The sequence below is a fragment of the Arvicanthis niloticus genome, chromosome 22, assembly GCF_011762505.2.
Source record: "Arvicanthis niloticus isolate mArvNil1 chromosome 22, mArvNil1.pat.X, whole genome shotgun sequence".
NCBI lineage: Eukaryota > Metazoa > Chordata > Mammalia > Rodentia > Muridae > Arvicanthis > Arvicanthis niloticus.
In genome coordinates this window covers 3,278,919-3,306,606 of record NC_133429.1, presented here as the reverse complement: position 1 = coordinate 3,306,606, position 27,688 = coordinate 3,278,919, and the positions used below count along the sequence as shown (strand labels likewise).

General features: G+C 39.6%; 1 protein-coding gene across 1 annotated transcript; it reads right to left on the bottom strand.

Annotated features, from left to right (window-relative positions):
* Positions 1 to 1,167: 1,167 nt before the first annotated feature.
* LOC143435905 (uncharacterized) lies at positions 1,168 to 23,369 on the bottom strand. The gene is made up of 6 exons (XM_076919611.1): positions 23,212 to 23,369; positions 20,988 to 21,114; positions 18,875 to 18,967; positions 14,648 to 14,740; positions 5,313 to 5,407; positions 1,168 to 4,726 (listed from the first exon to the last, which is right to left on the bottom strand). The coding sequence occupies exons 1-6, from the start codon at positions 23,230 to 23,232 to the stop codon at positions 3,146 to 3,148; spliced, it is 2,010 nt and encodes a 669-aa protein (XP_076775726.1). The 5' UTR covers positions 23,233 to 23,369; the 3' UTR covers positions 1,168 to 3,145.
* Positions 23,370 to 27,688: the final 4,319 nt, after the last annotated feature.

Genomic DNA, 27,688 nt, shown 5'->3' with positions numbered 1-27,688 from the left:
TGAAGTCTCCTGAGCCCTCACTGGATGATGGATGAATTTGGAGGTTTCAGATATAACATACAAACTACATGGGTCTGGAGTCTTCCAGGTTTCCTGTGCTCCCTAAGGTGATGCATTGGGCAAAACCGACTCAGGAATGCTTTCCTCACCAAGATAGCAAGTGAATGGAGTGTCTTAGATATGTTGTGTACAATGAGGCAGTTGGTAGGATGCTCATGAAGCATGCTTTACTTGCTTGAGCTGGAGTTTCCCATGCATATACAGAAGATAGGATGGAATTCCTAGGTATGATGTGCTTATTGAGATAATGTAAGGTTGGAAATTCTCACAGATACAACCCACATCTGGGTAATGAGAAAGGTTGAAGTCTCCCAGGTACAATGTGTTCACTGGAGCTAGAGCTTCCTGGCAGCCCTCAAATAGGCAATGAACAAGTTTGACTCTCCAAAATGTGCAACTGTCACATGGGTAACAAAGAATGTATCCACCCATAAGCACCATGCTTAGTAAACTGACAGGTAGGAATGAAGATTCCCAGGTACAACGTGCTCATTACGGAAATGGAACTAATTTGAAGCATTCTAGTCAAGCTGTGTGCGGTAAGGTAATGAGATTAAAGCCTCTAGGGCATATAGTCCTTCTGGGGCAATGGGTAGGGTTGATGTCTCCCCGCCACATTGTGCTCACTACACATTCAAGTTTCTCACCCACTTGTGTTCTCCAATTTCAAGAGAAGACTGAGTACCTACAGTAAAGTTATTTTGTTTCCCATCTATAAATTCTCTGATGCTTAGTGAAATGTTAATTTTGGTAAAGATTCCCACATTCTTTAATATGACTTTTTATGTGTGTGACTTCTGGAATGTTAAGTAAGGTTTGACTTGCATGAGAAAGTTTCCAACATGCTTGAAAAAAAATTTGGTATATGCAAATGTTTGGCCAATATATATGTATGCACACTACACAGGTGTACTGCACATGGAGGCTTTTGGACTAGATTTACACTTGTGAGCCATGTTAAAACTGGGAATCCAAATAAGTAGTCCTCTCGAAGAGTAATCAATGCTCTTATCTGTTGAGCTAGCTCTCTAACCCCACTTACATGTTAAAACATTCATAGGGTATGCTATTTACTCTTTCGTGATATTTATAAAATATCCTGACACAGCAAATTAAGGATGGATTTATTTGGCTCAAAGTTCAAAGGTAGAATACATCTGGAGTAGGGCTACAAACATTTAAAATTAGTCTTTCCATGCCAATTAACTTAAGAACATTTCTCCCAGATATTCTCAGATGTCCATGTGATTCCAGATCCTGTCAAGCTGTCAATATTAGCCACCACAACTGTACTTACTCCTTGCCAACGTGACATGATTATTACTGTTGAGCCATAACTTTTCCTCTCTAGTCCTCATAAGCTGATGGCCATTTCATACTGTAAAGTGGGTCAGGTACTAAAACTCCTTAGTCTTCAAGAATTCCAACAATGTTTTAATATCCAAAGTCCAAATTTCATCTGAAATATTCTGTGAGTACCCTTAATATCAAAAAGCAAGTTACATGGTTCCAATACATAAAAGCATAAATGTTCCCATTCCCCAAAGAAAAAAAAACTAGGGTTGAAACCCAGCAGGGAAAACAATATATCTTACTGCAACATGTCCATTGCATCTGAGACTTGTAATAAAATCACCTGGAATCTAAAGTACTTGAGAAGCCACATTCTTCCATCTCTGCTGCCCAACTGGCCCCACTCCATCCATGCCTGTAGCTTTCCTTGGTGGATGACACCATGCTCCTGGCATCACCTATATACTGGAGCCTCCATGGCAAATTATAGTTTACCTTCCAGGTCCATACAGTGGCCATTCAGAGCCTTCCTGTAGAGACTCCAGTTTTGACATACAATGTCCAGCCTCAGCTGCTTTCTGAAACTTTGGAGCAGATCTGCCTGATCCCCTCAATGTTGCATCTGTTATGCCTATGAAACTAGCATCACATCCACAAAGCTTCCAAGAGCTGTTGTTAGTTAGAAAAATAAAATGTCTTCTTGGATCAAAGCTATCGCCTAGTGTGCTGACCCTACAGAAACACTTCCCCTTGGGAGTTGTCTTCAGGGAGCAGGAAATCCCTTCAGCTGTATTCTCAGTCCAGGTTCTCTTCTTTCAAATAAGTCCACATTTTTCACAAGCTTAAGTAAGCCTTTGATAGGGGCGGTAGGGCAATCCAGACATATTTCCTATTGTTCTGGGGGTAGAGCAGAATATTTCTCTTTTAACAATTAGAGCCTCTTCTTCCATACCTGCCTTGCCTGAAGCTGTTGCTTTGCTTTAGCTTCCTAATCCTTGACAGACTGTAAGTTTTAATCATTTTTGTATTTATCTTCTGCACAATGGAACTTTTTCATTGTAAACTTTTATAAGTGAAATTACCAGGAGCTGTGAATATACGCCTTTGTGGAAATTTTCTTCACCTAACAAATGAGTACATTTTCTTTAAATTTATCGTTATTCAAGTTCTCAGATCACAGGTAGAATGAAGCCAAATTCTTGGCAAAGGATCACAGAAATCGTCTTTAGCCTAGTTCTTGATAATGCTTGTTCCCCTCTGAAGCCTTGTGAGCCAGGCTTCCACACTCTGTACTTATAAACTTCCACCACAGTGGCCCATTAAGCTCTGTAGCATGGCAGTCAAAGATTCTATTAGCCCAAAGTTCCAAAGCTTCTACATTCTTCATGAAAGCCATTGCTAGTGGCCTAAGAATCATATAGTCAACTTTATCAGAGCAGTGGCCTCACTTCTCAGAACCAATTTCCTGTATTAGTTACTTTTTGTTGTGGCTCACAGTACTTCACGCGTGATGTACAATCCTAATCCTGCATGGCAGAGAACTTCTTGTGGCAAGAGCTTGAGGCATTTTGCCAAGTGGCATCCAGACAGAATGCAGAAAACAGCAAATGCTCATGTTTAATCTACCTTCCTTCTTTTCCTGTAGTTCAGAACTCCAACCTACAGAATGGTGCCACCCCTTTCCATGCAGTACATAATCCCAACCCAAGGAGTGGAGCCACACATATTTATGGTAGGTCTTCCCATTTCAATTAACCAAATAGAGATAATCACAGACATCTCCAAAGCTAACTTAATCTAGATAATCTTTCACAGGCATGCCTATAGGCCTGTCTCCCAGATGATTCCAGATCTTGTCAAGTTGACAATCAATATTAAACATCACATAGGGTTTTTCATCTGTATGAATTCGTTGATGTTCAGTAAGCTCTGATTTAGAATAGAATGTTTCCCTACATTCTTTACATTCATAAGGTTTTTCATGTGTGTGAGTTCTCCGATGTTGATTGAGGTTTGACTTACAATAGAAAGTTTTGCTACAGTCTTTACACTCATAGGGTTTTTCACCTGTATGTGTTCTCTGGTGTCGAGTGAGGTCTGACTTTTGGAAGAAAGTTTTCCTACATTCTTCACATTCATATGGCTTCTCACCTGAATGGATTTTTTGATGTTTAACAAGGCTTGACTTACAATAGAAAGCCTTACTACAGTCTTTACATGCAAAAGGCTTTTCGCCTGTATGAGTTCTTTGATGTTGATTGAGGTTTGACTTACAATAGAAAGCTTTGTTGCAGTCTTTACATTCATACGGTTTCTCTCCTGTGTGAGTTCTTTGATGTTGATTGAGGTTGGACTTACAGTAGAAATTTTTTCTACACTCTTTACATTCATAGAATCTCTCCACTGTATGAGTCCTCTGATGATTTGTAAGTTCTGACCTACAGTAGAAGGATTTCCAACATTCGCTACATTCATAGGGCTTCTCTCTGGTATGAGTTCTTCTCTGATGCTCAGTAAGGTTTGACTTAGAATTGAAACTTTTTTTACATTCATTACATTCATAGGGCTTCTCACCCGTATGAATCCTATGATGCTGATTGAGGCTTGACTTGGAGCAGAAAGTTTTTCTACATTCTTTGCATTCATAGGGATTATCATCTGTATGTGTTTTCTGATGATTGGCGAGGTCTGATTTATAGTAGAATGTTTTAGAGCATTCATTACATTCAAAAGGCTTTTCCCCACTGTGAGTTGTTTGATGTCGAGTAAGATCTGACTTACAGTAAAACGTTTTAGTACATTCTGTACATTCATAGGGCTTCTCTCTACTATGCGTTCTACTCTGATGTCGAATGAGGTATGACTTACAGTAGAAAGTCTTACTGCACTCTACACATTCGTAGGGTTTTTCTCTACTGTGAGTTCTTCTCTGATGTCGAGTGACATCTGACTTACAGTAGAAAGTTTTCCCACATTCTATACATTCATACGGCTTCTCTCTGCTATGTGTTCTTCTCTGATGTCGAATAAGGTTTGCCTTCCGATGGAAAGACTTCCTGCACTCTTCACACTCATAGCGTCTCTCACCTGTGTGAAATGTCTCGTGTACACTGACTTGAGACTTCCAGGGGAAAATTTCCCAGCACTGTGGAGAGTCATATAGTTTCTCACCTATATGAAATCTTTGATGTTGAGTGAGGGTTGATTGATAATAGAAAGCTTTTCTACATTCCTCCCATCCATAGGGGTTCTCATATGACTGAGATGTCTGATTATTGGTGTGCTGTGAATTCGGATAAAATGTTTCCATACATTCTTTATATTCATATGTTTTTGCCCCTCGATAAATTTTCTCTTGAATCTGTAGTTCTGCCTTGAGAGAAAAGATTTTGTTACATTACGAGACTATTCACCAATATCAACAATAGCTGCTTCCCAATATTTTGAAGGTCCAATTTCTTAATGAAAAATTTCTCACAACCCCTATATATGGAATACTGCTCTTTGTTTATTTTGTAATCTTTACTGAGTTTAGTCTTGCTACCAAATGTTTTCCCATATAATTGGACTCAAAACTTTCTTTTTTTACTTAAGCCATGTCTTACGCAGTAAATGCTATATTATTCAAAAGATTTCCATATTCACCAAACTTTAATTAGAGGTCTTCCACATATAAAACTTCGTATGTATCAATAAAATTAGATTTTAAAGGAAGAAAGTCAATGGCCCCCAAATAGTAAGAATGCACAACAAAGTTTGGTTTTGACAATGGAGTGTAAGACACTCCACAAGTCTCAATTACATTAAAATTATCAGGTTTTTTTTTTCCAGCCTGCATCTTATTAGGCTTGTTATGGAGAGTTTGTTTAGTATGCTGTAGATTAAGTCCTGGAGTAAATAGAACATTCTTTAATGTTCAGACCTTAAATGTGGCATAGCAGATACAAAATTTTACCTACTTCAACCATCTGTTCATATGATGTAATGCCACTGGTGACTTCAGCTTGCCACAATTGTGTCTCTTGATTTCCCAGGACACTTATATTACGAACATCTAAAATGATATTAAAAAACAAACAAAGAAACAAACAACAATGTCTATAAGTTATACAAACTATTTTTAGGTAATTTAAATATACAAGTAATGTCTTTGTTATCGTTAAGGTGCTAAGTTTTAAAATATTCACTTATGATATATATATACACATATATATATACATATATAGGATATGTATGTATGTATGTATGTGTATATATATATATATACATATATAGGATATATGTACACACACACACACATATAGGTTAATATATGTGAGTATTTTAAGCCTTTGCTATGTTTGGTTCAAAGAAGTAGGGTAAAGAAAGTACCCATCTACTTCTCAGCTGCAGATTCCACACATCAATTTTGACCTGTTAGTTGTCTTTCTGTCCCATTTCTTTAATATATTATCTGTACTTGTAGCGCTGTTCTACACTGAACCCCTTGGCATGTCAACTAATAGCTGCCTCTGCCAGTTTTTTTTTTTTTTAAAGGATGCAAGCATAGTTGAACTCTCTCTTATAAGCAAGAATAAAGATTATAGAAGGGATTGCTATGCATGTATAATTCAACTTATTTATTTTGTTCTGAGACACAGTTAAATATTTACTTATGAATTTTTTCTGAAAAAAAATAAGGAAGCAGCTTTCTTAGAATTCTTCATTAGGTCTATCTTATGTTTTGTGCATAGCTTTCATTTTCTGAATTTCCACAGGCTTCCTAAAACTATGATTTTTTTTCACTTGCATCAACTTCTTGAGGACTATTTTAAAATAGCTATATTTTTTCCTCGAGCAACAACACTAGCAATATAGTAAAAATATGTTAAGAGAAGGAAAGTAAACAAATAATCAGAGAAGCATTTTATCTCTGTCCTCTACTATTGGGCTAGTTAGGACAAAAGTTAAATTTAATGCTTTTCTTTATTCTCATCTCACCCTCAGTGCTATATGCTGGCTAAGAGCTAAGATGGGCAATATTTTGTGAACAACAGGGCTGTATCCAGTTAGGAAACCTCACTGCTTGCATAAAAGAGCTTGACATCAACAAGCTCTGGTTTATGGAGCAAGCAAGATCACTTCCAAAGGCCCTGTTTTGGTGCAATAAGGGAAGTCTAAGCCAAAGAGTATTGCATTATGGAAGACCAGAGGAAACTGGGACATGGGTAGTCTTGATGCTTTCAGAACCAGACTGAAAATCCAGATCTGTTAGACCATATATAATCAGGACATACTTAATTGTGCAGTTCAAGCATATGTTGCTGGAAGGCGGGTCTGGAGGCCAAGCAAACAGTCCATGATAGGCTCAGTTTCCTATTCTGTAAACTACAAGCAATGGCTGAGGTTCACTTCTCACACAGAATGAACCCATTAAATCTTTCATATCACAAGTTCCCTGTTGCTTAAGATTCTCAGTGATCTGGCATCTGAACCTGCAGTTTCCATAACGTCCTCACTCGGCCATCTCTCACAGTGTCAATGTGTCCTTGATCTTCTTTTTTTATGACTACATCTTATTTTCAGGACTCAAGACTAGAAGACACAACAAGATACTGGGCAAATGCAATCAATTTTCTTCTCCAAGCCTAGCCTGCCAAGCAGAGTCAGTATCAGACATACTAGAACATTGTACTTGATACTTTAAGGAAGAGAGGTATGTCCTGTTGGTGCAGTCATATCTAATGGTAACAGTGAAAGTTAACAGTGAAAGCACAGCTGCTTGACAAAGATCCAGCAATGCTGAGCTGAATGGTATAAGACTAAAAGTGGAAGGCTGAATGATGGTGATTGTACCATTCAGCTCAGCACTGCTGGATCTTTATCAAGCAGCTGTGCTGGCTTTATGACTTTTGCTATTCCTATTAGATATAGCTGTGCCATCCTTTGTTCAAAAATGATATTCTGTTGGCAAAAGATTCTGTTGTACTTACCTAACAGTAGGGTTTATCTTACAGTTATAGCTTTGGGAGCTCAGGTTACAAACTGCTTCCTACTTCCTTTCTGCTTTGTAACTGCCCTGATACATTTTCCTCAGCACATTTCAGTTTCTCTTCCTTGAATATAGTCTATCCTTTTTCCTGATTTGTGTTCTCCCTATTCTATGTCAATAGGAGAAACCATGGAGAAACCTTTCTAATCTGCTACCGTATCCTGAAAACTCAGATGTTCCTGTCTCATTCTTGTAGAAATCCCAAAGGCAAATGAACTAATAACTACATTCAAGTGGTTTAATCCCCAGTACTATAATACTGGGCAAAAGCCCATGGGTGGAGAGGACAAAGGCCCTTGGGTAGAAGCTGCTGTTGTTATTGTACCAACTGGTCACATAATCAAACTGCCTTCTAAATATTTCTGTTTAGGCCACAGAACTTGGATGTTCTCAACTTTGACCAGAGAAGCTTCTTTCTCAGTAGATAGTAGTTAGCAAAGAGACAGGTAATTGGTCATAGGGCTGAGAACAAGATCCTGAGTGTACATCTACAAATAGTAAATCTATATTAACCACAGTACCACCAAGGCGCAAAGAACATCTCAGAAAAGGAAGCAGAGAGAACATAAAAGTCATAGGATGAATAGGAATGTGCTGATGCTATCTTTTAAATTTGGCATGGCCATCCCACTCTTGAACTCACAGCAGCTGTGTTCACTTGCATGGAACAAGCACAATGCCAAGCAAGGGAAAACATGAATACATGAGATAGACGGGCTGCAGGTACCACTCCTTACTGAGAAGCTATTGACAGTGGATAGTCGCTGAGGAGAAAGCACCATTCTTTTTTTGAGGATGTGGCCTGGTAGGTTTTTCATGCTGAAATGGATGGCCCCACACCCATGCTTATATATGTAGCACTAATTGGACTTTGTGGGTCATTAAAAAAAAAGGAAGAAAGAAAAAAATATAATATGAAGTTGGTGGGAGAAGGATTGTTGTGTGATCACAAGGAGACCTGAAGGAGAAAATTCAGCAGATCATTGAATATGATGCATATGGAGTTCTCAAGTTCTCAAGAATAAAAAGAAATTAAAAACAAGCTCTTTTTGGCTGCTTTTATATTTGTATTCTAATCATGATTATCATCAAATACTTAATTCATATTAAATAACGTATAATCTGCAATTTTTTGAAAACTGTCATCTTTGGTCAGAGGAACAGGCAGACTAGCTGCAGATCTTAACTTGTCCCTCAAATCCTCCAAATCCAAACCTCGTCTTGTCCCCAGCTTCTCAGCAGGCCACCAGCTGCTGCTGCTTTGTGCCCCTGCTCGAATTTGCAGTGGATCACACACACCTTCTCCTCCTAATCTCCCTCCCCCAACTCATGGCTTTATCCTAGCCCTTACCTCCAGCAGACACTACCTGGGAACCCACAGACCATGGACCAGAAAACAAACAGGCTAAATGCAGATTTTCACTTCTTTCCAGAATCCTCCAGGTCCAACCCCCCAGGTTCATCCCTGGCTCTATAGTAGACCTTTTGATGTGGCCTCTTCTTAATCTCTCTCTGCCCGAATTCCCAGAGGACTAAGCCAATCCTGGTGTGATATCCTGCTTTTCTCCCTCCTGGGTACCCCTCTTTCTCTTCCAAGCCCATCCCCATTCCTAAGTTTCAGCTCCCAATACCTAAAAACACATTTTCCCTAAAACCCAGATGGCCACAACCATCAGGATCCCAGCAGAATTTCCTACCAGGCAACACACAGCCAACACACTCTCCTACAACCCTGAAAGGCAAACAGAAGCCAAGAAACAAAAGACCTGCCCAAGAAAGACAAGACCAGACATCAGCAATTAGAATAACAATCTCCCAAATACAAGATACCATATGTCTACAGGACAGAGTAAACACACAATCAATAACAACCAGGACAATGTCTCTACTATAGCCCAGCAAGCTTACTCAGGTAGGTCCTGAGTATTCTAACATAGCTGAAGAACAAGAAAACAACCTTAAAATAGACTTTGTGAATATAATAGAGGTCCTTAAAGTGCATATTTACAAATTTATTTTTAAAATTCATGAAAACACACACATAAAAAAGTAGAAGGATATAAAACTATTTAAAACTTGAAAGTGAAAACAGAATCTGTAGAAAAAAATCAAAGCTGAGGGAACCCTGGAAATTAAAACTTTAGACTCTTGGACAGGAATCTCGGAGTCAAGCCTCACTAACAGAACGTAAAAGATAGAAGAGAAAATTTCAGGCATTGAATAAATGACAGAAGGAATGAATACGCTAGTCAAAGAAAGTATTAAATCTATAAAAAACAAAGCAATACAAACAACAACAATAAAAACTTCAGGCACAAAACATCTAGGCAATTTGGGGCACGATGAACAAGGTCACATTTAAGAATAATTGGAATAGAGGAAGAAGAAGAATTACAGGTCAAAGGCATAGAAAATATTTTCAACTAAATTACAAAAAAATATTTCCCTAACCTAAGGAAGGAGATGCTGATCAAAGTACAAGAAGCAGAACTGAACCAGAAAAGAAGTTCCCTCAGCACATAATAATCAAAACAATAAACATACAGAACAAAGGAACTTGTTTTTAAACAAGTGTTAGTAGTAGTAGTAGTTGTTGTTGTTGTTGTTGTTGTTGTTGTTTCTACTAGCACCTTTTATAAGGCTGGGTTTGTAGATAGATATTGTTTAAATTTGGTTTTATCATAGAATGTCTGTGCCGACAGACTATATCCAGCAAAACTTTCGGTCACTATTGATGGAGAAAATAAACAGTCTACTAATACTACTACTAATAGTAATGTAACAAGAATCCACAATTACTGCTCACTGATAACTTTCAACATCAATAGTCGCAATTCTCCAATGAAAATATGAAGACTCAGATAATGTATTTAAAAACAAGTTCCATCTGTCTGCAACATTCAAGAAAACATACTTTAATATCAAGGATAGACATCACCTCAGATAAAAGGGTTTGAAAAGGTATTTCAAGCAAATGGACCTAAGGAGCAATCTAGTATAACCATTTTAATAAACGTCTAACCATAACTAACAAGCAGAAATCGAGAAGGATACTACATACACATCAAAGGAACAATCCACTAAGAGGACAATTTCAATTCTTAACAACTCTACACCAAACACAAGGGCACCCATGTTCATAAAAGAAATACCACTACAGTTCAAACCAAACACACACACACACACACACACACACCTTCATATAGAGACACACATACACACATACAAAAAAACAAGGAGTTAAAACAATCTTGAATAATAAAAGAAATGCAGGAGGTATCACCATTGCCAATTTCAAGACTCACTACAGAGATATGGTAACAAAAACTGCATTTAATTAGCAAATAAACAGAAACACTGATCAGTGAAATCAAATTGAATACTCAGACAGAAATTCCTGTATCTACTGACACCTGCTTTTTGATAAAGAGGCCAGAAATAGAAATCGGGATAAAGAAAGTATCTTCAACAAATGGTATTTGTCAAACTGGATGGCTGCATGTAGAAGAATCCAAATAGATCAATATTTATTACCCTGTAGATCAAAGACTTGAACATAAAGCCAGATACACTGATCATGATAGAAGAGAAAGTGGGAAATAGACTTGAACCCACTGACACAGGAAAAGAGTTTCTGAACAGGCTCTAAGATCAACAGTTAATGGGATCTCATGAAAGCGAGAAGCTTCTACATGACAAAGGACACTGTCATTTGGAAAAAGTGGCAGCCTACAAAATGGAAAAAGATTTTCTACATATCTGATAAAGGGCTAACAGCCAAAACATATAAAGAACTGAAAAAACTAGAGATCAAGAAACTAAATTAAGTGAATTAGAAAAACGGTACAGATCTAAACTAAGAACTCTCAATAGAGGAAACTCAAATGGCTGGGAAACACTTAGGTAACTGTTCAATATCCTAAGTTTTCAGGCAAATGAAAATCAAAACTACTTTGAGATTTGATCTCACACCTGTCACAATGGCTAAGATATCACAAAAGTGTTAGCTCATGCCGGCGAGGATGTGGAGCAAGGGAAGCTCTTCTCCATTACTGATGGGAGTGCAGATGTGTACAGCTGCTGTGGAAATCAGTATGGTGGATCACAAGAAGATGGGAATCTATCTACCATAAGAATCAGCTACACCACTCTTGGCATATACTCAAAAGGTAATTTATCCTCTCACAGAGATATCTATTCAACCATGTTCATTGCTACTCTATTCATAATAACTAAAAATTTTAAACCATCTAGATGTCCTTCAGCAGAAGAATGGATAAGGTAAATGTGGTACATTTACACAATGGAGAATCACTCAGCTGTTAAAAAAAAAAAAAAAAAAAAAAGACATCATGAAATTTGCAGGTGAATAGATGGCACTAGAAAAATAAACCTGCACAGAGCCAAGGGCCTCCCCTCCCACTGATATCAGACAAGACCATCCTCTGCTACATATGTATCTGAAGCCAAGGATCCCTCTCTGAACACTCCTTGGTTGGTGGTCTAGTCCCTGGGAGAGGTAACTTGGAAGGGTAATATCATTTGAGATGTATATGAATGGAATTATTAATAGAAAACAAAGAAAAATAAACCTGAATGAGGTATCCAGAACCAGGGGTTAGGTACAGTGTAAAGGATTAAAGGACACAGATATATCTTGTAAGGTAGGAGAAGCAGAATTGATAGTTATGAATGGATGGAGGGGATTGAAACGGGATGATTGAGTGGGAACAGAAAGGAGTAAAAGGGATGAGGGACAGAATACAGGGAGAGTCAACTCAAACTAACAGCCATCTGAGAGACAGCATGGAATGCTAATACAGCAGAAGCTTCTAAAACAGGTGCATATATAAAGGTGTTCTTGATGAAATTGCCAAATACTTAAGAAAACAGAGTCCCAACTGGCTATCTCTTGTGACGAAATGAAGCTTTCGGAACTGAAACTGGATTACATCTAATTGAGATCAAGGTCAAATGGGTTCCAAGGAAATTCCCGAACAACCCAGGCTGTTGTCAAGACTGTAGGTGGCTCTTCACAAACTGAAAGCAAATCCCTGTTGCTGAAGGCAACACCTACACAACTACTCAAACACGGAGACGTTTGCCGGGCACCTACAGAGACTATATCCCTATGTTCTAGTGTCTTTGGTTCAGGAAGGTATTTTGCACACTAACTACCCTGCCAAAAGAGAAACGTAAACTCTAAGTGAGCTACAAATCCTTTGCTCTACAATGGTGTCTTGATGGGAAAATATGCTAGGCAACGGTGGCACAAAGTCTGTGGAAGTAAGCAACCAGTGTCTGATTTGACTTAAGTCCCACTCCATGAATTGAAATCCATACCAGACACTGCTTGGGTGAACAAGAACCAGAGACTAGATAGTCAAGGGACCTATGGGAAAACCAAATATTATACTTTAAAGAGGGGGGAAGGGTAATAAAGTAATTCCTACAGATATTCTCATAGCTCAGCCCCTGCTCAGTCATCTTTAGAGAAGCTTCTTTCTGCAGCAGAGGGGAACAAATATAGAGACCTAACCCAAGATATTATGCAGAGAATGAGAGCTCTTGAACACAGAGTTCTAAATGGGATTGTCTCCTTCTACTCAGAATTCAGAGAAGGAAGAGGAGGAAGAGGAGGAAAGAGCATAAGAGACAGCAGAGGATACAGGACACTAGGAGAACAAGGTCCTCTAAATCAACATGATCAAAGCTCATACACACCCACAGAGACTGATAGCATGCACAGGACCTGCGTGGATCTGTACCCCGTCTATGTATATATTATGGCATCTACCTTAGTGTTTTATGGGATTCCTGAGTGTGTGAATGAGTGGGTCTCTGATTCTTGTCCCTTTTCTTGGGTTCTTTTGCTTCTATTTCTTTGCTTTGTCCAACTCCAATGTGTTAGGTTTTGTTTTGTTTTGTTTTGTTTTAATTATGCCTTAGAAGCCTGTTTGTTTTCTCATGAGAGACAGAAAGGGAGCAGACCTGGATGGGAAAGGAGGTGGTGAGAACCTGGGAGGAGTCAAGGAAGGAAGACAGTAACAGGATATATTATGTGAGAAAAATAAAATAAAACAAAACAGTTTTCAATTTAAAAAACTGTAATCTTAAAGTTCAGCTAAAAGCAATGAATAATACCTTTAAAAATTAGGTGAATTTAGTATCTTCTCTGAGATTAGAAACAAGACAAAACAAAAGAAACAAAAACATGTTTCTTTCCTTCCACCAGGTAAATATTCTTTCTAGTTCTTATCTCACCAGAATACATCATAACCATCCTTCCGTTTTCTCTCAATAAATGGAAATCCTTTAAAGAAACTGTTTGTCATTGTATTGGTTCCTCCATAATATAAAGTAAACTATCTACAGAGTAAACAAAGAGAAAATGGTAAGAGTGTAACGACAAACCTAACCGACAAAGAAAATCCACTACAATTTAAAATGAAAAACAAATATGCACTTAGGTAAAGTAGCTAACCAACAAAAATGTCTTAAAAGATCTATGTATGTATTGGGAAAAACATCTAAAATAACACACTTCAATATAAAAAAATAGGGTGATGGATAAGATCATATCATCTGCAAATAAAGCTTGACTTCCTTCTACTTGTACCCCTTGATCTCCTTCAGTTGCCATGTTACTCTAGCTAAGACTTCAGGTACTATACTCAACAGGCGTAGAGGGTGGACAGCCATGTCTTGTCTTGTTCCTGATTTTAGGAGAAATGTTTTGACTTTCTCTCTAATTAGGTTGATACTGGCTATATAGACTTTCTGTAAGTTCCTTGTATCCCTAGTCTCTCCAGGACTTTTACCATGAAGAGATTTTGCATTTTGTCAAAGGCCTTTTCTGCATCAAATGAAATAATCATGTGTTTGCTGCTCTTTGGTGTGTTTATGTAAATTATGTTTATTGATTTACAATGTTGACCCAGCCCTGAATCTCTGGGGTGAATTTGACTTGATCATGCCGCATAATCTTTTTGATGTGTTCTTCATTTTGGTTTTTAAGTATTTTATTGAGAATGTTTACATCTATCTTTATAAGAAACATTAGTTTATAATTGCCTTTTTTAAATTGGGTCTTTTGGTGTCAATGTAACAGTGGCTCTGTGAAAGTAATAGTAACTATCCATGAGACCAGCTCTCTGATAAGCTAGGTTTGGTGAAAGTTGGTGCAAAGAGACCAATCAGCATAACCAATACATGCTGCGTTCTCCTCCTCTGCCCTCCCTAGGACAGTGTGTACTAACTGACCTGGGAGGCTCCAGAGTGAGGCTTCTGAGCCACTCCATGGCTCAAATCCATGCTGTAACTTGATGTTCAATTCTGGTCTGGTCATGCAGTACCCTGTAAAAAGGAAATGAGGTAGTTGATCCAAATGTGCCAAGTCAGGTCCAGTGATAAAACACAGCAGTTCTACTTCAGGAACTCTGCTAAAATGGATGGTTTTGAAACTCTTTGGAGACAAGATTTATATTCACATTCTTTACTGAATGGGATATTATTTTCAAATCACATTAAGCTGTATGATAGCATAAAATAATGACTGTTCTTAAACTTAAGTAAACAGAATAGAAAAATAAAAGATAACACAATGAAATAAAAAAAACACATATTTAAGGCCACCAAATAAAATGAGGTCATCAAAACAACAACAACAACAAAGCAAAACAAAAAACAAACCCAAATAAACCAACAAAAACAACCCAGAAAACCTAGAAAGTTTGCAGGGGAACTAGCTCAACTAATGAAGTATGTAAAATGCAAAACGACCTCATAGAAAATGGACCAGGTATAGAGAGAAAAAAATCTGGCTATTTTAAAATAACCCAGAAACATGAAAAAACTGAAAACTGGGGTGGAGGATGGAAGAAACATGCCCTATACACAAATATACATGCAATCAAATATTCATTCAAATAAAAAATAATGTTTTGATTCATAAGCACTGACATATTAATTTTGTTTGGTTAAGAAACCAAAAGAAAAAATGAACTTAAAGAGACTGTGTCAGCATGCACAGGAGTGAGCCAAAATCAAGCCAGACAAAGTCCCACCATGGATGGGGAGGTGGTTACAAAGTTCCATCCCTAACTGAGTGATGACTGGCAACGAATGCCTGCTGGGAGAGTCCCTTTTCTTTAGAGATGAGGCTCCTGAACCCTGCCTATGACCCAGTAGATGGCCCTATATACAGGCATCTCTAGCAGCACTAAGTGGACTCATGACGTCACAGCAGCTGGAATTACCTAGAGAGGGCTTACACAGGATCACAGGAACAAAAGTTCCAGCATGAATGGGGAGGGCCTCATAAATCCCCATTCCTATCTGAGGAGCTTTAACAGCGGAAGTCTGGTGAAGCCAGTGTTCTTCAGTGACGTGGCTCCTGGTGGGGTGTCCATGCTCTAGTCTATGGCTCTACACACTTACACAAGCACAACACTGACTGAATTTGGTGGGCTATAAAATGAGGATACTAAGTTGAGAAGGGGATATAAAAGAGGGTCTGGGAGGAGCTAAATGTTGACATGATCAAAATACGTTTTATATGGGTATGAAATTCTCAGAGAACAAAGTAGAAAAACAAGCAGACACACACACACACAAGCACACACACACACACACACACACGGAGTGGGGGATAGCCAAGTTCTTACCTGCTTCTTCATATACTAGTATTGGAATGATTTTTAAACCAGACATGGACATAACAAACTACACAACCAATAATATTTCTGATGAACGTGCATTTAAAAATTCTCATCAAAAGTAGAAAGTTAGAAAGGAAGATAAAGTGATGACAGTGATCACATGTCAATCATCTCAGTTACAAAATATTCACTTTACAGAGACTGTGCAGAGACATCTGGGACCATGAAGATAGAGCATTTTTAAATATGCCAGAAACATGGCCAACAAAAACAAAAACAAACCAACAAACGGGATTTCACTAAACAGAAAATTGACTATAGAGAAAAGCAAGGAATCAACAGGATGAAGACTCAACCTTAAGAATGAGAAAATATTGGCAACATGAGATTCAGAATATGTAAAAATTCAAAAACAGCTTAATAGCAGAAAGCAAGTGACCTGATGCAATCTGGGTAAACAGCCTAAATGAGATACTTTCCCAAAATGCAATACAAAAGAGATAGACAAATGAACAAATGTGTACTACCCAACCATGAGGGAGATGACCATCAAAACCACAAGGAAGATCACCCCTGTACTGCAGTCACAATATCTATGTTCGTATCTATGATATAAAAGAAACAATACTCAAGAGTCACATAACCTGATATGCAATATGATAATATGATACTGCTCAAAAAGCCATGTGCAGAACTAGCACACCCCACTATTGGCCATGCGGAGATAAACGGAAATAAAGTCAGTCTTATGCCAAGAAAGTGTCACTCCTCTTTACTGCAGCAGTTATTTAAAAGTCAAGGCACATAATCAATGTAGGTGTCCATCAACACAGGAACAGACAAAAAAAAAAAAAAGGCGGCACATGTCAACACTTGAATATTCATCTATTACAACAAAAAATGTTACTTCTAGTGACATGGGCAGGAGCCACAGGTATCATGTTAAGACTAGCACAGCTATTTCCTGTTTTTGAAATATGCATCACCATCTCAAAACAAAATAGCTGTGGTGGCCTTCAGGATACCATGGCCTTCACTCATGACAACAAAGTAAAGAAAAATATATCACAGATATATTTTTGAATGAATATTCTTTGACCATATTCATTGCTACTTCTTGTTACTGTTACTACTTAGACTGGCGTTTTCTTGGGATGACTTTCTAAGCTCATTGGCTCTGCTTAGCTCAGGCTACCATACTCTGTGGCCTGAAGCCAAGCACAGCTTGGAAGCTGCTAGAGGCCACAGGAGCGCCACAGCTAGAAACGGCCAGTTGGAAACACTGGCCCTGGCACCCATAAGATTGGCCCTGCCAATCTTCCACGCTGTCTGCACTAGACTGGGCTGAGCCCAGACCATCCAATCATCCATGCCTTACCGGTAGAAGTGAGACTCTAATGGTTAAAGATTATCCAATAGCTTTATATATTTGGTAATGCTCAAATATCAAGATGCCCACACAATTGAAAGTATTAATCAATTAACTAACCTAGATATAAGTTGTTATCCAGGGCTGCTCTCGATACATGGGTGGCTCTCCATGGCTCCTACATCTCTGTCCTCTCTCTTAGCTCCTCCTCTTCCTTCTCCTTCCAACTCCTCACTCCACCTGTTCCCGATCGCTGAGCTTTATACGCATGTAGTGGGAAGTTATCCCACTACAACTTCTCCCCGTAACTTGTCTACATTCACCCCACTCTCCTCTCCACCCTCTCTCTGACACCATTGCCTGTAATGTGTGCTGCCTATATACCCATGGGTATCTGTGGGGCCATCACTATAGCATGGTCAACCTATCAGGAGCCACAGCCCTAAAGAAAACTAACTGAACTTCCTCAACAGCCAAAATTGTCCATAGTTTCTTAGCTTGGAGTTGGGGCTCATGTACCCTCCCTACCCAAATCCCATGCTAGAACACTGACTGATTTACCTGGTGAAAATTTTGTATAGGCAAGCCTAGCCACTGTGAGTTTCCCAGTGGAGCAGCTAACTGAGATTTCAGAGAGGAAACCCCCCACACACACACACACATACACACATACACACCACCAGCTTCATGTGACATAAAGAGGTAAGAACTAACTAGGGTTGAGATTTGGGGTGATACAACTTTCTCAAAGGACATTGAAAGGCTCACTTCTTTACCAAATGGAATGATGGAATCTCTCTTTGGGCTAGTGAGGCACTGCACATTTGGGTGTATAGGAATGGCCTTTATAGGTTCATATTTGAATGTTTGGTCTAAATTTGGAAGGACTAGGAGGTGTGGCCTTGTTGGAAGAGGTGTGTCACATGGGGCAGACTTTGAGGTTTCAAAGGACTGCTGTCATTCTCAGTGTGCCTCTCTGCCACCCACTTGTAGTTTGAGATGGTAGTTCATAGCTGTTTCTGCTGCCACGTGTCTGTTCCACTGTCATGTGCTGTAACCCTCCAAAGCCATAAACTCAAGTAAACACCTTCTTTTAGAATTTGTTTTTGGTCATATGTTTTATCACAGCAATAGAAACTGTAAAAGTAAGATGGGCAAATAGATACTTCTTTTCAACACCCTAAGAACATGATAAGACATGAAAAAAAAATGTCAGGAAAAACAATATAAAATCATGCATCTGCTAGCCAAACTTGACCTCAAATAAGAAACTAAGTCTCTACAAAACGTACTTGAGCAATGAAACAGCGAGGCAGTTTTAAGTGGAGAAGCATCTTTAGGCCCTGTCTGACTCATAAAGCCAACCACATTCCAGTCTGGCTCTGGGTAAAACTTGGCAAAACCAGCTCACCATGACAGGCGTCTGATGACACTCCCATCACCCATCCTGCACTGACTGACCTGGAAGGTTCCATACTGAGGTATCTGCTACTCTCCATGGCCCAAATTCACGTTCCAACATGAGGATCAACTCAGGTTTGGTCACACAGCAGCCTGTAAATGAGAAGTCTTGAACAGTTTCTGCCAGTGTGCAGTCAGGTTCCCTGATGACAAATGCCCTTCCATGGGCGGAACCGTGCTATCATGGGCAAATCAGAGACTTTTGTTAGAAAGTATTTACAATCACCTCCTTCACAGACTTGAATCTTACCCTTGTGTGGCATTAAACTACGAAGATACATAACCCCAAACAGCATGGATATGTAAGTAAGCAGAAGAGAGTATGACATAACCCCAAACAGCATGGATATGTAAGTAAGCAGAAGAGAGTATGGAAGCAAACACCATGAAACAGGAAAATAATGCATGATTATTTAAGAATAAATTAGAAAAGAGCAGGAAGTCATGAAAAAAGAAAGAGTTGGAAACAAAATTAGGAGGAGAATGCTGAGGCTGAAGAGACGGTACAATGGAGGAAAAAAAAAAAATCTACATGGTTCCCCGGACAAGGAAGCTAGCTCAGAAGGAGCACTCATCACTCCAGTGGGTGGGTGGGGGGGTATTATCAAGTAGTCAACGTCATCAGTGGTTCCTGACATAATGACTTCTGTGCCACAATGGACTGTACCCTGGAATTGTGAGCCACAACCAATTACTTCCTCCTAAAGCTGTTTGGCCCGGGAATAGCAACAATAAAAATAACCAATATACATAGTGTGAAGAATGAACTCAGGTAAACCATCTAGCCTTTTTTGATCTCTTGGGTGTGTGTGTGTGTGTGTGTGTGTGTGTGTGTGTGTGTGTGTGTGTGTGTTAGGGTTTTCTGTGTAGCCTTGCCTGTCCTGAGACTTGCTTTGTAGGTGGTGACTGTAGAGCAAGTATCTTGTGTCTGTTTGGATGTGGCATCTGTCAATAATAAATCTTATGGCCTACACTATAGGCAAAAAACAAAAGGTGGAACATCCAAGAGGCAGAAAGGATTTTAGGATAGTGCTAGGCATAGGAGATGTGCCCCAGAAGATGTGATGAGACAGATGCATGGTACCCGAGCACAGGTAACCAGCCATGTGGCAGAATATAAATTAGAATAAATGGGTAATGATCTGGTCAGAGATGAGCCTAGCTATATAGCCAAGGACTTGTAAATATATTTTAAGTCTGAGTCTTATTTCTGGGAACACACGGACAGTAGACCAGGCTGGCCTGGAACTTACGGCAATCCACCTGTCTCTGCTGGGATTAAAGTTATGTATTACTACTGCCTTGCCCCAGTTGGGTTCTTTATCACCACTAAACTCAATTCTTTGCAAAACTGGAAGTTACAGGGTATGTTTTTGGTCACTGATTCTCCTTGTATCTATACCTGTAGTCAACAGATCTTTTGCATCTCCCTAGGAAAGCCACAATACAAAAGAGAGCTATGTCAGAGAAAGAAAAATGCTATATTTTCTAGTTACAGTCAAAAGCTAAAGGCAGTTTCAAAGAAATAATGGGAAATAAACTACAGTGTGAAAAGGGTATGGGGACTGGGAGGAGAGAATGTATAATATTTACTGGGGTAGATGTGGGCAGAAATTAATAACTTATGGTTCTCTAATATGGAAGTAAATAAATAGTGGGCAACAACTAATTAAATATTTCAAAATAGCTGAATGGTTTTAAATTTTCCTATGTTAAACAAGTAGAATATGGCTAAGTGATCACTGTTCTGATTAACTGATCTTCTGATTATACAATATCATCTGATTTGTTTAAATGTGTTGCAAAGCCACACTGTACTCCAGAAATGCATGCCATTATCACATATCAGCTCAAAGATACAATGTAGCCGGGCGGTGGTGGTGCATACCTTTAATCCCAGCACTTGGGAGGCAGAGGCAGGTGGATTTCTGAGTTCGAGGCCAGCCTGGTCTACAGAGTGAGTTCCAGGACAGCCAGGGCTACACAGAGAAACCCTGTCTCGAAAACCAAAAAAAAAAAAAAAAAAAAAGATACAATGGAAAATTCAGGTTGAAAGTTCCTCTACTTATCAACAGAAAACAACTGCCACTGAGCATGACAGGGAGCTACTCACCCAAGGACACCAGGCTACTGTAGTTCTCCAGTGTCACATCCCTGTAGAGCAACTTCTGAGCCATGTCTAGGTCCTGCCACTCCTCCCAGGTGAAGTACACAGCAATGTCCTCAAATGACACTGACTCCTGGAATGACAACGCTTCTTATCAACCCAAGTCCTCAGACTTGGGAATAAAAACTGGGACTCGTTCTTTTCTGTGTAGGAGTGACTTGCTAGTACCTTATGTAAGCTGCAGCTTGGTGTGCATTCTTTATCATCAAAGAAAGCAACATCAATCCAAATGTCCCTTTTGTTAATGTGGACTCACAAAAATATAATGAAACGAAATCTACAGTGTATCCATAACACATTAAGGAATGAAAATATGTATCCCTTCTTATATTAAACTGACCAAGAGAGAGCCCAAATGTGAACTTTTCATTTCTTACCCTGTGTTGTCCTTCTGCCCCTAACAAAGAGCTTCACTGTGTCTTCATTAACTAGCACAGAAAACATGCGGTGGAAAGTAATGAGGGGTCTTTGCAGAAAATTTTAAGGGCTGGAGAGATGGCTCAGTGGTTAAGAGCACTGACTGCTCTTCTAGAGGTCCTGAGTTCAATTCCCAGCACCCACATGGTGACTTACAACCATCTGTAATGGGAACTGATAAACAGCTACAGTATACTCATATACATAAAATAAATAAATCTTTTTAAAAAAAATCAAAGAAAAAAGTTTAACAGAGTTTTGCATGGTAAGAAGTTACTTTACTGCTCCCTACTGACCCGGAATAGCAAATATAACTACAAACAGATGTTATCAAACCATATCCACATGTTACTCCCAACAATGTGGGTGAGTATTTGTTGCTTTCAACCTCGGGTAATTTCAGCAAATAATCAACATAACACATACATATAATACTCTGGGTCACGGGCGTGGAATAGTTCATAATTTAAGATTAAAGCCGTGCATTTAGTTTGAGTCTGAAAAGCTGACTACATGGGAAATTCAAGGCATAGTAAGATTGCTTACATTGTTCTCTTAAAGGCACATTAAACTTAAACGGGCTCTGTGAGTACACAGCAGGATAGCAGGTTAAGTAATTGTCTTAAATTTTCTCAAAGTCTACTATTAGCTTGGCTGTCAAGTCCAAAAGAACTTTCATTATCTTTGCAGTCAAGAGACCCTTCAGAAAAGTGTGTCCGTAGACACAGAATACATATGTATACAAAGTTTGTGTTACTAGCAAGCGAAAAGCATACACAGACTCAATCACATAAAGGTGACATGAAATCTGTGAAGAATAACTAAGCCTGTGAAAAGGCAGACGTCACAGTTGGTGGTGTAGTGCAATGGTACACAGCAGGTCTGGATGGAGCAAGGGCATGGGTCCAACTCCCAGGAAACATTGAATACAGGATACATCCTATTCCTCGTAGTCACGTGACCACTAGCTTCCTCCAAGCCATCAGACAGGCTCTCACATCTGCAACAGCTTTGTCTGCATGGCTGTGACCAATCTAGCCTGACGTGTCCACGAGTGTCTTTGATAAATGCCTTGATTCTGTTCTTCACTACAAAACCTCATGTAACCACATCCACGTTGGAACATGTCATTTAGGGCAACTTAAATACATGCTACGGAACAGGGTGACTCATATCTGTCCCAGAATAAACTCTCTCTAATCCTTTTGAGGTGAGACCAGTGTTTTCTACAGACGAGAAATACGCAAACCAACTCATGTATCGTGTACCTTACTTTTCAAATTTTACTCAACTCTTAAAAGTTTGCTTAGGCACTGAACTGTTAAGTGACTGCTAAGCACTGGTAAGTGACACCAAGTTGCAGGGAACCTTTACTGAGAAAGCAGCAAGATGACACTGTAATAAACTTATTTTGTTCCTTTCAGACTCCTCATGAAATTCTCTTAGGCAACTGCGGTCAAAGGTGGGATGTCCCAGAATGGGGAATCTCTCCTTTGCTTACTGGCCTCTGAGCTGGGCTGCTATTCCTTTACATATAAGTAAGTGATTGCAGACTCCACGGACCCGGCTCCTCTCTTGAAGGAAACCCATCTCCCTCAAAGTCCTCGCGTGCAAGTTGTGGACTCCAGCAAACCCCACCTTCCAGCCCAGTCCTCAAGGATCTGACAACAGCGCAGGCGCGGGAGGGACGGTCTCGGGGACCGCGGCGGAGGGTGCGGAGACAGCTTCCCCGCTGCAGGACGCCCGCACTCACCATGACAGGCTTTGCCGACATCCCGCGTCCTCCGTGGGCCTCCCCGCCGCGACTGTCAGGGGAGACAGGGGCCGCAGTGATCTCCGATCCTGCTGAACCAGCTGAGGCTACAGATCTAAGATGGCCGGGGATAGACAAAGGCCAAAGCGGAGCAGCGAAAGGCCCGCTCTCCTTGCTCGTTCTCTTGTGTCTGATTGGGCAATTCTCAGGCCGGTGCATCCGATTGGATAACACTTTGGGCTTGGCTACGAGTGACAGTAGTCACAACCAATTCGTGCGTGAATCAAGCAAAAAAATAAAAATAAATAAATAAATAAAGCAAGTTCTTGCTCACAGATGTTGTCAATCAGGCAGGGCTTCCCCCAACCCCCACCCCAGAGAGAACATAGCCCAGTACTGGCAATTGCGCTGGATCTAGAGCTGAAGGATTTACGGATTTACGGATTTACGGCTGAATATATATGTATTTATCTTATTCACAAATGGATACCACATAGTGACAGTTTTAAGCTGTGTTTTCCCAACTCTAAGCTTTAAAATGAGAAGTATTCCTGTAAGGCAGCAATGCCCGATTCAAGCAACATGGTAGGCAGAATTGAAAATTTCGTTAATTAGTTAGGTTAGTATGCATCATGACCTCTTCTGAAGGTTGTCGTTATACTTTGTTCCCATCATTCTCTGTTCTATTTTTCTTTCCCATTTTTCTCTTTAGACTCACATATATGTATTCTGAGAAGTGTCAGCTTTTTTTTTTTAATCTAAACAGGTAAAATTGCAATAACAACAATGGCATGATTTATTTCTCTTTATAGAAGAAAGCATTTTCACTCCCTTTGTTTTTGTGTGCTATTTATGACTAAATTCCAAACTGTTGTGAAAAATCTTATAGGAAAACAAATGACAATAAGAGAGATGTGCCAACCAGTGAGAATGCATTTTGCTTTGCAAAAAAAAAAAACGCTGCCATACTAGAAGTATGTCTTAAATTAGATTTCAGCTGGGTAAGGAGTTTCGGATACCTGAAAACGGAGATGTGTGGTGGTGGGCAAAGCCATGTAGCACCACACATGGATATCATGAACAGCTAATTCATCCAAGACCCTAGAACACATGCATCTAAGTGCTGGCTACACATTATAACCCCCTAGGACTTTTTAAATATTCCATATTTTAATTTCAATGGAATCAAAATTGGGGGAGTAGGATCCTGCACCCCAACATGGACATTGTTTGGAACTTTCCAAGTGAGTATTGTGTGAGGCTATTCCCAAACCACTGAGTGCAAGCATTCTCTGTACCCAGCTAGTTTCAAGTGTTTTCTTAAATTAAATATGAAAGCATTTGGTGATGAATTGTGGCCTTCCACTTTTGCCCATTAACCAAGTACTATAATTTGCTCGACTTAACCACTGCTACTCACTTTATTTCTGATTAAAAACAACTTTACAAATGTCAATTATACATAGTGGGTATATTTAAGGAGTGAACATTTTGCTTAAAAAATAAGAAAAGAAAAACATGTCATTTAACAAATAAAAGGAAAAATTGACATACATAGGGGCCCCTGCGGTGTTATAATAGTAATAACTGACCCAAAGTATTAAAATCCAGTCTTTAAGAATAAAAGTTAACTATAAGGAAAACAAACCTTAAGTCGTTGCACTTTATTTAGTGATTCTTTCCTTTTTGTAGGCTCTCTTTATGTACCTTAGGCTGAGCTAAAATTCTATATCACAGCTGAGACTGGTCTTGAACTCACAATATTCCCAGCACTATCCTGACTTCAAAGATAATGCAACACAACAGACTATGTCCGCACATGTGAGACTAGACAGGATTCTACTGTGATGCAGAGGGATAGAAGAATTTAATATTTTCATCATCTCTAGGATATTCTCTTATGATCATTTCCAAGCATTTGTTATTCCCATAAAGTCAAAGTGAAGTCAAGCTTGTTTTTAATAAGGGTTTCTCCCTTTTTTGTTTAAGACAGATTCTGAATTTTAATTCACGTTACCCAAAGGAAGATACTAAACTCATGAATCAATTGGCAATTAGGCAAAATATGTGGCATGCCATTATAGAAAATAATGAAACATTGCTCCCTGCTATAACACAGATGTCCCCAGAGAATACCCTGCTCTTTTTTGATGTAAACTGAAACTAGACCTCAAATGGCCTATGATCCCTTTCCTAGGAACTTCAGAAAAGGGATGTCTGTGTATAGGAAAACTGGATTAGAGTTTGTCTGGAGTCTAGAATGAGGACATAGGAAGGAAGTGAAATCATAGCTAATGATGGCAGTGTGTTACTCTGATTTCAGCGATGTGTTAAAAATCAACTGTGGCTATCACTGCAAACATGAGAATTCATTAAACTACCATGGTCTTGTCCAGAATATATGAGAACCCTAGAAACTGTCTGCATCATGTCCCAAGAAGCAGGCTTCTACTTGTCAGGAATTTCCATGCAAATTTTCAACACATTAATAGTTTTGGTTTACATAAAAATAATTTTTGTTTATACATGTCTGTATGTATGCACATGTATGTGTGGCGGTGCCGGAGAACACCAGAAAAGATTTTTGGATCCGCTTTGGTTGTGGATCATGGGAACTGAACCCTGGTAATCTGCATGGGAGGAAGTGTTCTTAACCTGAGCCATTTCTGTAGACCCTATTGTATTTTCTTACCCCTTTGAAAAAGGAATCTGTTTGCTGAAGTATATTTCAAAGTTCCCTGAAAATGTATTTTAGAAATCACCCACAATAAATTCCCTTTTGGTTCTGGCTGGGCACATATCTCAGTGGCAGGTCCAGAAGTGAAGGGAGAGAAAAGGGAGAGAGAGAGAGAGAGAGAGAGAGAGAGAGAGAGAGAGAGAGAGAGAGAGAAGAAGAAGAAGAAGAGGAGGAGGAGGAGGAGGAGGAGGAGGAGGAGGAGGAGGAGGAGGAGGAGGAGGAGGAGGAAAGAAGAAAAGGAAGAGGAGAGGAGGAGAGGAGGGAGAGAGAAAGAATGAAAGATAAAGCAAGGAGGTGATCAGGGAGGGATAAATATAAGAAGGGAGGGTGGTGAGGAAGGAGGTAGTGGTGGAGAGGGAGAGGAAAAGGAAAGAGAGAAAGGGAAGAAGGAAAGAAGGGAGGGATGGTGGAGAAACACAGAAGCAGGTAAGGTAAAGGGTCACAGGTCATCTTTGTAATCAGGGTAAGGCTGGTGTGGTCAAAGGTGTGTGTCTCAAGACAAAAGGAAGACAGACTGTGTTGACAGGATGGAGTCATCCTTAAATGCCAGTGTTTGTAAATCATAAAAGTCCAAAAAAGGCAAAGGATTGATTTATGGTAATCTCTGGAGGACATCAGAGCCTGCTGGTCCAGCCTGGCCTGGGCTAGGTACCTTTTTATTTTGAACACTGTAACATCTACAAGGGAACAGGGTCACCACACATTTGTGTCCCCACGTTTAGCATTGTGAGTTTTACCCACTTTCTAATTTAGGATCTTCGTAACTGTTTATGTTTCATTGTGACACACACAATCCTATGGAGAACAATGTGACAGCCCTCAAACAGCATTGGTGCCTGGGACAGAGTCAGAGGCACTGGCTAGAGATGTGGCATCTTGGAGCCTGCTGTGGCCTGTTGGCTCCCAGAGCCAGTCCCATAGTCAGAAGAAGCTGATGACACTCTGTCACCTCTCAGCCCTGGGCTGCCTCATTTTGCACTATGCTTCTGATCCCTTCAGTTCAGTCCCTTTTCTGCTCAGTAACTCCAGACCAGCCTGTTTCCCATACTGGGCTGAGGCGAGACAGTCTTAGAGATCCAGTGTCCTTATAAAGCTAGCACATGAGAGGATCTGGGATTCTTAGTATCCTCACTATCTCCCTTCTCTTCAGTGAAGTGCAGTTTCACAGGAAGTTCTATCAGAAGTGCTCTGTCTTTCTAGTAAGATAATGAATGGTGGCCTTTCCTGATGTTTGTAAACCTCCACTTCCTTCTTCCATATGATATATGAAATGTAAACTTTCCCCTGAGGTACTTAGAAGGGAGTTCCCAAACTGGCTCAGCTCAGGAATCTATACCATATTCACAACAAGGGATTACCTTATCTGATTATAATTCTACACTAGGCATCTTGAGAAATACTTTATAAAATCACATACTAAGAAGAAGAGGAGGAGCAGGAGGAGGTGAGGAGAAAGAATGGAGAAGAAAAGAGGAGGAAGAGGAGGAAAATGAGGAGGAGGAGATGAGGAGAAAGAGGAGGAAGGAGACGATGAAGCCCTACTCTGTCTCCTATCTTGCTAGGAATTCAAACCAGTGACTAAGTTATAGTGGGTGGGGCAAGTTTTCTACCATTGAGTTATACCCCAGCCTACTTATATCAGTTTTTCAAAGAGATTAATGCAGAGTGAACTGACACAATACTTGAGTTAAAAAATCTTTTGGTTTTCTTTTCCACCACAAAAGCAGGAACAGAGAGCCT